Raw genomic sequence first — 14970 nt, 5'->3', positions numbered from 1 at the left:
GCCCGGGGTTTGTGTCTGTGATATCCGGGGTTTGTGTCTGTGATCTCCGGGGTTTGTGTCTGTGAGCCCCGGGGTTTTCAGGCTAGTATGGCCGTAGGCGAGCCCCGGGGTTTGTGTCTGTGATCTCCGGGGTTTGTGTCTGTGAGCCCCGGGGTTTGTGTCTGTGATCTCCGGGGTTTGTGCCTGTGAGCCCCGGGGTTTGTGTCTGTGATATCCGGGGTTTGTGTCTGTGAGCCCCGGGGTTTGTGTCTGTGAGCCCCGGGGTTTGTGCCTGTGAGCCCCAGGGTTTGTGTCAGCCACTCCGTGGTTTGTGTCTGTGAGGTCCACGGCATTTTGCTCTGTTGTGTGATGAACTGCAGGTGAAGCTGTGGGTCCGCTTCGGCTGCTCTGGCTTCGTGTCTGCGGACTCACTCATTCGGAATGTTGTTGCTTGTTTCATTGTTTGCATGATTTGTGTTTTTTTTAATCTCTCCCTGCACATTAGGTGTTCATTGGTCTTTTTTAATTGGTTATTTTGAGTTTCTGGTTCTGTAGCTTCCTGTAAAGAGACAAATCTCAAGGTTATGTAAAGTATACATACTTAGACAATAAATGTACTTTCAACTTTGGAAAGCTCTTTCATTTGGCTGTATTCTTGGGTATGGTTGAATGACAATTAAACTTGAACTTATGCTTAAAGTTAACTTTAACAGCTCTCATTCAACAGTCACATCACTGAATACGATAAATAGAGGCATTTGTAAATTTAGTTTTAAGGGAAAATTATTGACCGGGCAGAATTTGACACGATAAAATCAACGTAGACTTCAAGCAACAAAGTCTTAAATGTTTCAGAATATTTTATAGCAGAACTAGATTGCAGTATGTCCATTGAAAATTATGAAGTCACCTTGGTTCAAGATAAAATCATCAGAGGTCAGTTCACAATCAGCATGTATACACCCGTGTTTGTCATAATTAATTTTATACACTATGGAAAAACAGAATTTTACCATGAATTTCATGAAGTCCGTATCACAGAGCTTGACAATGAGTTGTAAGGAAGCATTAGAAAAGAGTTAGTTGATTCAGTTAACAATGATCTGTAAATCATTAAATTTTATTTCAGTAAATTTCATTCATCAGAGAACATATTAAATCTGATTCTTGGATTTTTGTGCATTCATTATTCTTCCTTGCTAACAAAAACTCATTCACGATTAAAGGGATCTAACTCTGTACATTCATTAAGAATTATATAAAGCACTCCACATATTTTGGGTCTGCATTGCTACTGTTGCATTGGAACTATAATTTAGGAAATTCCCAGCCCACACTCCAATGCCGGCAAGTTTGAACATCTTCACCAGAGATGCCTTTGCTGCGATACTTTGTGGGTTATCGTACCACACTTCATGGGACTTTCCTTGGGACTAACAAAGATAAAAATCAAACTGAGTTTAATGGTTCAATTTAATGTCTGAGAATGTATGCAGTATACAACCTGGAATCCTTACTCGTCACAGACATCCACGAAACAGAGAGAGGAAGAAAAAACAATGAATTCAGAAAAACATTAGTTAATTTTTCCTTTTTGAATTAAAGTTTCTATTTCATTAGGTTTTGGCATTAACATTGTTTGACCCAGTTTATCTCTTAAATAGGCCTTTAATTGAAAATAACAGAAAAGAGTGTTATTTGATATTTTATATTTATTCTTTAATTGATCAAACGACATCAATATACCTCCTTCAAAACAGTCACCTATATATCTGATCCCTTCTTGAAACCAGTTATATAAAAGTTGATTATCCATTGTAAAAGGGATAAGTCTATTTTGAATTAGGGTTCTCTTTGCTAATAAAGATTTCTTTATCTCATCATCCACATTTACCTTATTCCATAAATCGATCAAATGTTTTAATATAAGAGATTCTTTCTTTTCCCGTATCCATTTGGATTCCCATTTATATATAAAATCTTCTGGTATATTTTCTCCTATCTTATCTAACTCTATTCTAATCCATGCCGGCTTTTCTTCATCAAAAAAAATGCAATAAATCTAAGTTGATTTGCTTTATAATAATTCTTTAAATTTGGGAGTTGTAACCCTCCTAAATCAAATTTACATGTCAATTTTTCCAACGATATTCTTGACATCTTAACTTTCCAAAGAAACTTCCTCACACATTTATTCAACTCTTGAAAAAACTTCTGGGGAGTTGTATTGGTAATGTTTGGAATAAATATTGTAATCTGGGAAATATATTCATTTTTACAGCATTAACTCTACCTACTAATGTTATTGGTAACATCATCCATTTATCAAGATCTTCTTGTATTTTTTTCAATAATGGCAATTAATATAATTTATATAAATTCTTTATATCATTATCAACTCTTATACCTAAATATTTTATACCATTAAAAAATTTATGTCTTGTATGTATAATTTGATTGAAAAACAGACAATTAAACCAGGAATTCATAAGTCAAGACAAAAATGGGAAACTGATTTGAATATTAAAATTGATGAAAAAAATTGGTCAAGGCTGTCTTGATAGTATGACAAATACAATAAATGTCCGACTTAGATTAGTACAATACAATTTTTTACATCAATTATATATTACACCACAAAAAATAAATAGATTAAACCCAAATTTATCTGACCAATGTTTCCGATGTAATCAAGAAATCGGTACTTTTTTACACTCTACTTGGTCTTGTTTTAAAATTCAACCTTTTTAGATAAATCTAAGACTTTTACTGGAACAAATTATTTGAATACAACTTCCACATAGCCCGACATTATTTTTATTAGGCGATATTGAAGGGATAATACCAAAATCGAAATTGAATAAATATCAGAAAAAATTTATAAAAATTGCATTGGCAGTAGCCAAAAAAGCTATTGCAGTTACTTGGAAATCAGATTCATATTTAACTATGGACCATTGGAATAATGAAATATATAGCTGCATTCCACTTGAAAAAATTACTTATAATTTAAGAAATGAATATGATATATTTTTGAAAATTTGGCACCCCTATCTACAAAAGATAGGATTAAATATATAGGTCCTTTGAAGATAATTATTAGTTATTTGGGGGGAAAAATAAAGATATATACTAAAGTTATTTTGAACTCCATGGTGCATGTGGGGATCCTTCAATATCCAGGCAATTCTTCTTTCTTTCTTTCTTTCTAGACAGGGATGTTAAGGGGGGAAGGGTTAAAGGGGAGGGGAGGGCTAATACTAAATATTACTTTTCATTACTTTATTATTCTATTCATTGTATGTAATTCTCTTAAAAATTTAATAAAAAATACATATAAAAAAAGAAAAACATTAGTTGTCATATCCAACAATGACAGGAAACCTGTGTGGGAGAGTTTTAAAGTGGAAAAGCCATTCCACTGGGCAGTTCCACTCCCTTGGCCTTAGAAGTCCAGGTCCAGTGATACGAGTAGTCAAGTATGAGTAACAAAAACCATTACACACATTATAAACACAAGAAATTCTGCATATTCTGGAAGTCCAGAGCAACACACAGAAAATTCACCCTGCAATTTGAGAATGAGAAGCTAAAGTCAGATGTATCATTGTATAAAGTCATATGTATCACAGCTGTATCAGTGGAGTAAAGGGAATTATAGTGTCATGAGAGAGGAGCTGGCCAAAAATGATTGGAAAAGAACACTGGCAGGGATGACGGCAGAGCTGCAATGGCTGGAATTTCTGAGTAAGGCACAGAATGTATATATCACAAAGAGGAAGAAGTATTCTAAAGGTAGGATGACACAACTGAAAGGCTCTGAAAGAGGTGGCTGAAGAAATTGAGGGGACTTTGGAAATTATCTTTCAAGAATCAATTGATTCTGGCATGGTTCTGATGGAATAGAAATTTGCAAATGTCACTCCACTCTTCAAGAAAGGGAGAGGCAGAAGAAAGGATGTTACAGTATAGGCCAACTTGTCTGATCTCAGTGATTGGGAAGACGTTGGAATCGATTGTTAAGGATGTGGTTTCAGTGTACTTGGAGGTACATGATAAAATAGGCTATAGTCAGCATGGTTTCCTCAAGGGAAAATCTTTTAACCATATAACGATTACAGCACAGAAGCAGGCCATCTTGGCCCTTCTAGTCCGTGCCGAACTATATAAATTTTCTATAAATCTCTTGGATTTTGAAGAAACAACAAGCAGGTTGGACAAAAGAGAATTTGTGGATACTTGGATTTTCAGAAGGCCTTTGACAAGGCACCACACGTGAGGCTGCTTAACAACACCATGGGGGAAGCCCATGGTATTACAGGAAAGATATTAGCATGGATAATGAAGTGGTTGATTGGCAGGAAGCAAAGAGTGGGAATAAAGGGAGCTTTTCTGGTTGGCTGGTGGTGAATAGAGCAGTTGACTAAGGTCTGTGTTGGGATTGATTCTTTTTATGTGATATGTCAATGATTTGGATGATGGAATTAATGGCTTTGTGGCAACATTTGTGGATGATACGAAGGTAGGTGGAGGTGCAGGTAGTTTTGAGGAAGGTGAGAGGCTACAGAAGGGCTTGGACATATTAGGAGAATGGGCAAAGAAGTGGCAGATGGAATACAGTGTTGAGAAGTGAATGGCCATGCACTTTGGTATAAGAAATAGAAACACATACTATTTCCTAAATGGAGAGAAAATTCATAAAACCTGAGGTGCAAAGGGACCTGGGAGCCCTCGTGCATGATTCCCTTAAGGTTAATTTGCAGGTTAAGTCTGTGATGAGGAAGTCAAATGTGATGTTAGCATTCATTTGGAGAAGACTAGAATATGAAAGCAAGGATGTAATGTTGAGGCTTTATAAAGCACTATTGACGACTCACTTGGAGTATTGTGAGCATTCCTTGTCTAAGAAATGATGTGCAGACATTGGAGAGGGTTCCAGGATTGAAAGGCTTTTCATTTGAGGAGCATTTGATGGCTCTGGGCCTGTATTCACTGGAATTCAGGAGAATGAGGCATGACCTCATTGAAACCTATCAAATAGTGAAAGGGCTGGATAGAGCGCATGTGGAGAGGATGTTTCTTATGGTGGGGGACTCGAAGACCAGAGGACACAGCCTCAGAATATGGGAGTGTCCTTTTAGAATGGAGATGAGGAATTTCTTTAGCCAGAGAGCAGTGAATCTGTGGAATTCATTGTCACAGGTGGCTGTGGAGGCCAAGTCATTTTGTATATTTAAGGCAGAGGTTGATAGATTCTTGATTAGTCAGGGCATGAAGGGATATGGGGAGAAGGCAGGTTGACTGGCTGTGAGAGAAAATGGATTAGCCATTTGAAATAGCCATGATGAAATAGCAGAGTAGAGTTGATGGGCCAAATGGCCAAATTCTGCTCCTATACTTTACAAAATTATGTGGGGTGCAGAAACAGAGAGCTGCTCAGAGAGAGGGCAGGATAGCTGGGGGTAGATCTTGCAAACTGGGCCTGGACCCAGGGGGTGGGGAGTGGGGGTGCAAGCTAACACAGATGTGAAAGGACGTGATAGTGAGACACAGATACAGAGAAAGCGGGACGGTAGTGGGCCACGAGGAGATCATGTGAACCACGAGAGCAACAGCTGCTCCCTGGGCCCCAGGGAAGATGTCACTAGGAGAGTGGGGCAATAGAAACAAGAACGGGAGGAGGAAGTGGGGAGCGGACGGTGTGAAGTGGTGCAGGGAGAAGCAGAGAGACTGAAGGGTGGTCTGGGGTGGATCTGTCAAACTGGGTGGGGACCGGGACGGGGAAGGAGGGGACTCATCAGCATCCACACGCCTCGAGATGATGGTGTGACACTCTTTTGGATGGTTCTTGGGGTTGTAGACCTGGGGCAATTTGCACTTTCTAGAGTGGCTGTATAGCCCCTCTCTAGAGTGACAGTCTCTTTTCACAGCGGCTGCTGGTGTCGGAGGAAGGTGCGCTGGGCGATGCAGCCTTGGCTTTTCCACTGGCTCTCTTGTTGATGAGCACGTTGATCCCTGCTATCTCAGCACGTTGTACTCCGCTCTTGACCGCGGCCCTCCATGCTGTCTGATCTTCAGCTATTTCCTCCCAGGTGTTGAGGTCGATGCCTGCCAGCTTCGTGGCGTGCTTGCAGATATCTCTGTAGCGGAGGAACGGTCTTCCTCGTGGGTGATAACCCTCATTCAGCTCACCATGCAGCACATCCGTGGGGAAGTGTCCCCGGTCCGTCCGTTTGACGTTGACAACCATCTGTGGCTGAGTCTGTCGATGCTGGAGGTGTCAGCCTGCTGCAGAACCTCTGTGTTGGTGATTCTGTCCTGCCAGCAGATGGGCAAGATGAGCCTGAGGCAGTGTAGTTGGAACGAGTTTAGCCTCTTCTCTCGACTGATGTATGGTGTCCAAGCCTTGCTGGCGTAGAGGAGTGTGCTGAGTACACGTGCAGCTTGGTCTTTGTCAGCTGTCTGTTGTTCCACACTCCCTCATTCACCCTGACCATGACAGCGGCAGTTTCGGCAATCCCACTGTTCACCTCTGCTTCGTGGCACAGCGAGCTGGTGATGGTCGAGCCAAGATAGGCGAAGGAGTCAACTACATCAAGAGAACAACCATCAATGGTGATGTCTGGGGGAGATTCTGCACCCTGGGCCGTGACGTTTGTCTTCTTCAGACCGATGGTTAACCCAGACCCCTTGCAGGCGTGGGCAAAGCGGTTAATCGGTTGTTGGAGTCTGCCTTCAGTGTGACTGCATCATCTGCAAGCAGCCTCTCGCGGATGAGGGCTGTCCTAACTTTGGTCTCGGAGTGCAAGCGAACGATGCTGAACAGCTCCCGTGCAAAGGGAGATGCCTTCAGTGCGGTCTGTGAAAGCACAGTGAAGGAGCACGGAGAAGAGGGTCGGTGCCAAGACACAGCCTGGTTTCACTCCGCTGCTCACTGGAAAGGCTTCAGAAGTTGGTCTGTTGAAGTGCTGTGTGTGTCCTTGTGGAAGGGTGATGTGATGCTGTGCAGTCTGGGGATTGGGGGCAGCCAATCTTTAGCAGGAGTTTCAGGAGCCTGCTTCTGCTGATGAGGTTGACTACCTTGGTCAGACCACTGAAGCCTGTGCACACTGGCTTCTTCTTCTTGACACTTCACCTGCAGCTGGTTCAATGAGAAGATCATGTCCACTGTAGACACGCCAGCTCTGGATCCACACTGGGATTCCGGGCAGACTCCGGATGCAAGGCTCTGGAGTCAATCCAAGACGATGCAGGTGAACACCTTCCCCACAATACAAAAGAGAGAGAAGCCACGGTAGTTGTTACAATCACTATGGTCAACCTTGTTTTTGTACAGTGTGACAATGTTGGCATCTTGCATGTCTTGGGGGATGTGGCCTTTCTCCCAGCAACGAGACAGAGGCTCGTGCAGATGATGCTGCAGTGTAGGCTTCCCACTCTTCAAGACTTCCGGGGGATTTCCATCTTTCCCTGGGGCTTTCCCATGGGCGAGACAGTCGATGGCTTTGCTGAGCTCCTCCATCGATGGCAACGCATCAAGTGCCCTCGGGGCAGAATTGGTCCCCACGTACCGGGTTGCATACAGCTGCAGGTAGTGCTCTACCCGATGTTCAAGCTGCTTGATCTGGTCCATGATGACTACCCCATTTTTCCACTTCAGTGGGGCTGTCCTGGTGGCTGGAGGGCCTGTTGCTGATTTGATGCTGTCAAACATCTTTCATTCCCACAGTTGGCAGCTGATAGGAATTTGCTGCACAGGTTCAGCCAGTAACTGTTTGCACAATGTCCGACAGTTTGCTGTGCCTTGTTTCTCGTAGCTCTGATGGCACTGCAAGTGCTGGCAGCCAGCAGGCTTCTCTCTTGGCCTCTGTCGCTTGCTCCATTGTATCCCGGTGTGCATCGTGCCCGTCTGCGTTCTTGTGCTCCTCTTTTACCAAATGCTGTTATGGCTGAGCTGAAGATGGCACCACGGAGTTGTGACCACTTGGAGTCAGTAGAGGTACTGTCACCTGGACTGTTTTTCATTGCAGTCTGCGAACTGCTGTTCTTTGTCAGAGTTCACTGTACAGCAGGTGTTGATGCGAGATCGGCCCTTAGTCTTGCAATGATGGAGTCTCTTTGGCGTTAGCCCCACTCTGCTGAACTGTGAGTGCAAAGGGCACCGTTCAGGTCCCTGCGCCTGGTGATGATAGGGTTGAGCAGATAGATAGATAGATAGATAACTTTATTCATCCCCATGGGGAAATTCACCTTTTTTTCCAATGTCCCATACACTTGTTGTAGCAAAACTAATTACATACAATACTTAACTCAGTAAAAAATTATGCCAGTGGTGGGACCGTGGATGTCTCCAGGAGACCTTGTGCCATTCCTTTCCCGGAAAATACGTTGTTGGTGATGCACATTCATGATGGCAGCACAGTTCTAGGAGTCTCTGCCTGTCCTTGTTCATCTTGCCAACGCCATGATGGCCAAGGCAAGAAGCCCATCTTCATGGTCAGCTCCAACTCTAGCATTGAAGTCTCCCAGCAGGTACAATCCTTCAGTGCTTGGGATTCTAGATATTGCCTCATCCAGAGCCTTGGAGAACTGGTCTTTGGCCTCTGGTGAAGTGTTGGGTGTGGCTGATCAGGAGATTTTCGGGTCCAGAAAGTGACGATAAGCAGAAAGCAAGGATTCTTTCTGTTCCATGATGGCGATGATGGAGTTCTTCACTACAAAACCAACCCCATTCTGCCTTGGGTCCTCATGCGGGAGACCCTGCCAAACGAAGGTGTAATTGGACTCTCTGATGGAACCGTTATCTGTCAGACAGGTTTCCTGGGGGTAGGCAAAGTCGACGAGCCGTTGAGTGAGCTCCCTGTCAATGACTGCTGTTTTGTGGGCACTGTTGATCTGTTGGAGATTGTCAGTCAGTCCAGGACACATGGCCTGGATGTTCCAGCTTGTGTGGGGAATAGCTGGCTTCTTCCTAGTTTTAATCCTTCCACCTTGTGCGGAGTCCCAGCTTGCTTGTCGAGGTGAACTCTGACCCCCATGCCCCCAGTGAAGCAGGCAAGCAGCGGCAGGAAAGCACCTTACTGGCTGTGGGCTGCCCAACTTGAGGCAGGCGAGATGCGATGATCTCTCCACCACCAGAAGTGGCCCCTGGTGCTCGTTTCCTGCACCAATCAGTTGAGCTTCTAACCGGTAGCTGCCACTTCCCGTGTTGTGCCAATATCTTGCGACATCAAGGGAGTGCCCTCTCCATAGTGCCACGGGCCTGGGCGAGGGGATATGGAAGTCTTGGGCCACCCTGATCTCAAGACCCACCCTCGGTGTTGCTGGCAGAGTCCAGTGGAAAGGGAAGAGCCAATACATTTGGTGCCAGCCCAGATGCAGGAATTGCTGGATGGCGACATAGTAAACCTTAGGACTCCTTTACCCTTTGCCTTTCCCAAGGCACACACAAAGCAGTGCGACTATTTACCCATAACTCTGATGGTGCCACTGGCGATAATTCCATTGCCTGTTCCTCCATAACCTCTGGAGATGATGAGCAGTCTCATTGAGATTTGGGTCAGAAATCATCAATTGCTGGAGCGATGATGCAGTCGGAGGTGAAGCCGCTGTGCACCGGCACCAATCGCCAGCCGAGAGCCTAGTCTCTGCGAGGTCTCCACACCCTCCCGCCAGCCAGTCAGCGCCGTCTTTAGGGGGGGATTAAAACCGATGATAAAAGGAGAGGACAACGGGGCAGAAGAGGACCTGGAAGGAGGAGCGCTGTGCAGACTGTGTAGGGTGAACCAGGAGTGAAAGCGAGGACTTCCCGGGGAAGGCTAGAATGGCTCAGAGAGAGCGGGATGATTGGATGTGGATGCTGGAATGTGAAGAGCCACAGGGTAGGGAGTCGGTGCATGATGTCGGGAGAAGAGGGAGGCAGCAGAAAGTGAAGGATGTCCTAATACGGAGACACAAGAGACTTGCAGATGTTGGGATCTGGAACATCTGGATCGGATGGAAAAGGGGCCCATTACTTGTGTTGTCTCACTGAACATGTGGGCATGCTATGTTGGCGAGCAACCCCCAGCACATCCCTGTTACTAATGATGATGCAATTCACTGTATTAGGTACACCTGTACACCTGCTCATCAATGCAAATGTCTAATCAGCCAATCTTGCAGCAGCAACTCAAAGCAAAAAAGCATGCAGGCATGGTCAAGAGGTTCAGCTGTTCCAACCAAACATCAGGATGTGGAAGAAATGTGATCTAAGTGACTTTGAACATGGAATGATTGTTGGTGCCAGATGGGGTGGTTTTAGTATCTCAGAAATAGCTGGTCTCCTGGGATTTTCATGCACAACAGTCTCTGGAATTTACACAGCCGAGTACCAAAAGTAAAAACAAAACAACCCAGTGAAAATACCTCATTAATGAGAGAGGTCAGAGGAGAATGGCCACACTGGTTCAGGCTGACAGGAAGGCGACAGTAACTCAAATAACCACATGTTACAAGAGTGGTGTGCAGAAGAGCATCTCTGAATGTGGAACATATCAGACCTTGAAGTGGGTGGGCTACAGCAGCAGAAGATCATGAATATACACTCAGAGGCTATTTTTTTTTTAGGTATAGGAGGTAGATAATAAAGTGGCTACAGCATGATTTGTTTCATGTGCATGTGACAAATAAACCTGCATCTGAATGAACACACAAAGCACTGGAAGAACCCAGGAGGCCTGACTGCATCTGTGGAAGGAAACGGACAGCAGGATTTTTTGTCAAGACCCTTTATCTGTACGGAAAGAGGGGAGATAGTCTTTATAAAGAGGTTAGGGAGTGGAGCAAGAGCTGGCAGGTGATGGGCAGATCACAGTGAGGAAGGGAATGATGGGCAGACAACATTGGGGGAGAAAGAGAGAGGGGCATATGCTGACAGGTGGAAGGCCTCCAATATGCTTTGACAAATGGACTTACCATGTATGTAAAGGATGGGACTTGCAAATCATTTTTCCAAAACTTCTGAGATAGTGCTCTGGGCATGAGTGTCATGACAGTCTTGTATGGGATTGTGTCTCCACTCTTGACGTTGCAAGTTTCTTTGTCGGACTTATTGATCAACTCACATCCACCATCCTGAGAATTATACAGTTTGAAAATTAGTTGATGGATGGAGTTTCCCCGTCGTTGAGTACATCTATAAGGAACGCTGCCAAAGGAAGAGCAGCATCCATCATCAAAGACCCCCACCATTCAGCCCATATTGTAACGGCGTGTGCTGAGAGGTGACTAAGGAACACAGACTCCCACGTTGAGACAAACAAAAGTTTCTTCATCGGAACTCCAGCTGAACTTCAGTGGTTTGACCGAGTGACACCATGAGGTGAATCATACAGGGACCCCACGTTAAGTTCTAATCAAGAGTCCACTTTAAATAATCTCAGAAGTCTGAAAAACCCATGGCAGTCAAAATAAACTTCACATGATCAAACAGAAAGCACAAGGGCTGAACAACTCTCAATAAGATGACAACTTACAAATACAAGTGCAAGGCTGGTGGGGTTCATGACGCATATTCTCTGCTCGCTATGACCATCGGGCTGCAGATACAGGAACCTTAGGTCCCACACCACCAGGTTCAGGGACAGTTATTGCTTAACAGCCGTCCGGCTCCTGAACCAGCACGGATAATCTCACTCACCTCAACACTGAACTGATTCCACAACCTACAACTCATTTTCAAGAACTCGACAACTCATGTTCTTGACAGTATTTATATATTTTTTTTTTCCTTTTTCAATTTGCACAATTTATGGTCCTTTGTACCTTGATTGTTAGTTCATCTTTGTGTGTGTAATTTTTCATTAATTCAATCGTGTTTCTTTGAATTTACTGTGAATGTCTGCAAGAAAATGGATCTCAGGGTTTTAAACGGTGACATAAATGTACGTTGATAATAAATTTTATTTGAAATTTGAATAACCTATGGACTAATTTTCAAGGACTCTATAATTCATATTCACAGTATTATTTATTTAGTTATTTTCACAATTCCATTCTGTATTTATTGTTACAATTTGCAACGGTGTTGTAACTTGAAACACTAACAATGTAACTCTGCAGAAGCACTAAAATCTTCCAGCAAATAGGGTGTGGTATGTTTATTATTTAGAAAATTTATGGATTATAGTAATTAACACATAATTAATTACAAGTTATTTTACTATTATATTAACATATTATATTAACTGTTGTCTCATTTTTACTATGCACTGTACCAGCAGTTATGGTCGAAATGACAAGAAAAGTGACTTGACTTGACTTGAGATGTCAAAACTTTATTAGCATAATTTCAAAATTATATTAACATTATATAAAAGAAATTTCCAGCTGCAAGTTAACAAAGTGTACATGCGTGGAAGCATTTCGTTTACTGTGTGGCTGCACACATACACAGGTTAGAGGGACCAGTCCCTGAAGCATCAACTGTTTATTACCCCCCACCCATAGATACCTCCTGACCTGCTAATATTTTCTCCTTACCTCATGTAGCTTCTTGCAGGTATAATCAACACCAAACCATGGAACACCAAGTATGAGCTTGCTGGGAGAGATACCCAGGTTGATATATTCAGTGATACCTAAGTAAGCAGAGTGAATCTGTGATTAACATGGAAACCGGGCTGGTAGATATTGAACTGGAAGGTGTTATTAGATATAAGACCATGAGATATAGGTGCAGAATTAGTTCATTTGGCCCATCAAGTCTGCTCTGCCGTTTCATTGTGGCTCATTCATTTCCCTCTTGGCCCTAATCTCTTGCTTTCTCCCTGTATCCCCTCATACCTGACTAATCAAGAATCTATCAATCTCTGCCTTAAATATACCCAATGACATGGTTTCCACAGCTGCCTGTGGCAACAGATCTGCAGATTCACCACTCTCTGGCTAAAGAAATTCCTCCTCATCTCTGTTCTAAATGGACATCTCTCTATTCAGAGGTGGAGTGCTCTGGTTCTTGACTCCCCCTCCACAGGAAACATCTTCTCCACATCCACTCTATTTGGGTCTTTCAACATCGGATAAGTTTCAATGAGATTTCCCTCCCCCCCCACCATTCGTCTGAATTTCAGTGAGTAGAGCCCCAGAATCATCAAATGACTACAGGGAGTTAGGAAGGAAGCTGAGAAGCAGGACCACAAAGGTAGTAATCTCAGGATTACTGCCTGTGCCATGTGACAGTGAGTATAGGAATAGAGTGAGGTGGAGGATAAATGCACGACTGAAGGATTGGAGCAAGGGGCAGGGATTCAGATTTCTAGATCATTGGGACCTCTTTTGGGGCTGGTGTGACCTGTGCAAAAAGGATTAGTTGCACTTTAATCTGAGGGGGACCAATATCCTGGCATGGAAGCTTGCTAGGGCTATTGGGGAGAGTTTAAACTAGAATTGCTGGGGTTTGGGAACCGAACTGAAGAGATGGAGGAAGGGGCGGTTGGCTCACATATTGAGAAAGCTTGGAGATAGTGCGAGAGGGAAGATAGACAGGTGATAGAGAAGGGATGCACTCAGACCGATGGTTTGAGATGTGTTTATTTTAATGCAAGAAGCATCATGAACAAAGCAGATGAGCTTAGAGTCTGAATCAGTACTTGGAGCTATGATGTTGTGGCCATTAGAGAGACTTGGATGGCTCAGGGGCAAGAATGGTTACTTAGAGTGCCAGGATTTAGATGTTTCAGAAAGGACCAGGGACGGAGGCAAATGAGTTGGAGTCATGGCACTGCTGATCAGAGATAGTGTCACGGCTGCAGAAAAGGAGGGAGTCATGGAGGGATTGTCTACTGAGTCTCTGTGGGTGGAAGTTAGAAACAGGAAGGGGTCAATAACTCTACTGGGTGTTTTTTATAGACCACCCAATAGTAGCAGGGACATTGAGGAGCAGATAGGGAGACAGATTCTAGAAAGATGTAATGATAACAGGGTTGTCGTGGTGGGAGATTTTAATTTCCCAAATATTGATTGCATCTCCCTAGAGCGAGGGGTTTAGATAGGGTGGAGTTTGTTAGGTGTGTTCAGGAAGGTTTCCTCACACAATATGTAGATAGGCCTGCAAGAGGAGAGGCTGTACTTGATCTGGTATTGGGAAATGAACCTGGTCAGGTGTCAAGTCTCTCAGTGGGAGAGCATTTTGGAGATGGTGATCACAATTCTATATTCTTTACCATAGCATTGGAGAGGGATAGGAACAGACAAGTTTAAGAAAGCATTTAATTGGAGTAAGGGGAAATATGAAGCTATCAGGCAGGAACTTGGAAGCATAAATTGGGAACAGATGTTCTCAGGGAAATGTACGGCAGAAATGTGGCAAACGTTCAGGGGATATTTGTGTGGCATTCTGCATAGATATGTTTCAATGAGACAGGGAAAGGATGGTGGGGTACAGGAACTGTGGTGTACAAAGGCTGTTGAAAATCTCGTCAAGAAGAAAAGAAAAGCTTACAAAAGGTTTGAAAGGTAATGTTAGAGATCTAGAAGATTATAAGGCTAATAGGAAGGAGTTTAAGAATGAAATTAGGAGAGCCAGAAGAAGCCACAAGAAGGCCTTGGTGAGCTGGATTAAAGAAAACTCCAAGGCATTCTACAAGTCTGTGAAGAGCAAGAGGAAATGACATGAGAGAATAGGACCAATCAAGTGTGACTGTGGAAAAGTGTGTATGAAACCGGAGGAGATAGCAGAGGTACTTAATGAATACTTTGCTTCAGTATTCACTACGGAAAAGGATCTTGGCGATTGTCGGGATGACTTAGAGTGGATTGAAAAGCTTGAGTGTATAGTCACTAAGAAAGGATGTGCTGGAGCTTTTGGAAAACATCAAGTTGGATAAGTCTCTGGTACTGGATGAGATGTCCTCCAAGCTAATGTGGGAGGCGAGGGAGGAGATTGCTGAGCCTCTGGCAATGATCGTTGCTTCATCAATGGGGATGGGGGAGGTTCTGGAGGGTTGGAGG

General features: G+C 43.7%; 1 protein-coding gene across 1 annotated transcript in view; it reads right to left on the bottom strand.

Annotated features, from left to right (window-relative positions):
* Positions 1 to 1226: 1226 nt before the first annotated feature.
* Positions 1227 to 14970, bottom strand: part of LOC140737428 (di-N-acetylchitobiase-like) — a 35654-nt gene continuing 21910 nt past the window's right edge. The window contains exons 5-7 of the mRNA XM_073063915.1: positions 12502 to 12599; positions 10936 to 11094; positions 1227 to 1412 (exon numbers count right to left, since the gene is read on the bottom strand). Of these exons, the coding sequence (XP_072920016.1) occupies positions 1227 to 1412; positions 10936 to 11094; positions 12502 to 12599 (443 nt within the window). The remainder of the gene's footprint in view (positions 1413 to 10935; positions 11095 to 12501; positions 12600 to 14970) is intronic.

This window comes from Hemitrygon akajei, chromosome 12, assembly GCF_048418815.1.
Source record: "Hemitrygon akajei chromosome 12, sHemAka1.3, whole genome shotgun sequence".
Classification (NCBI taxonomy): domain Eukaryota; kingdom Metazoa; phylum Chordata; class Chondrichthyes; order Myliobatiformes; family Dasyatidae; genus Hemitrygon; species Hemitrygon akajei.
Note: the sequence above shows the minus strand (reverse complement) of the source record. Positions and strands in the feature narration are given on the sequence as shown.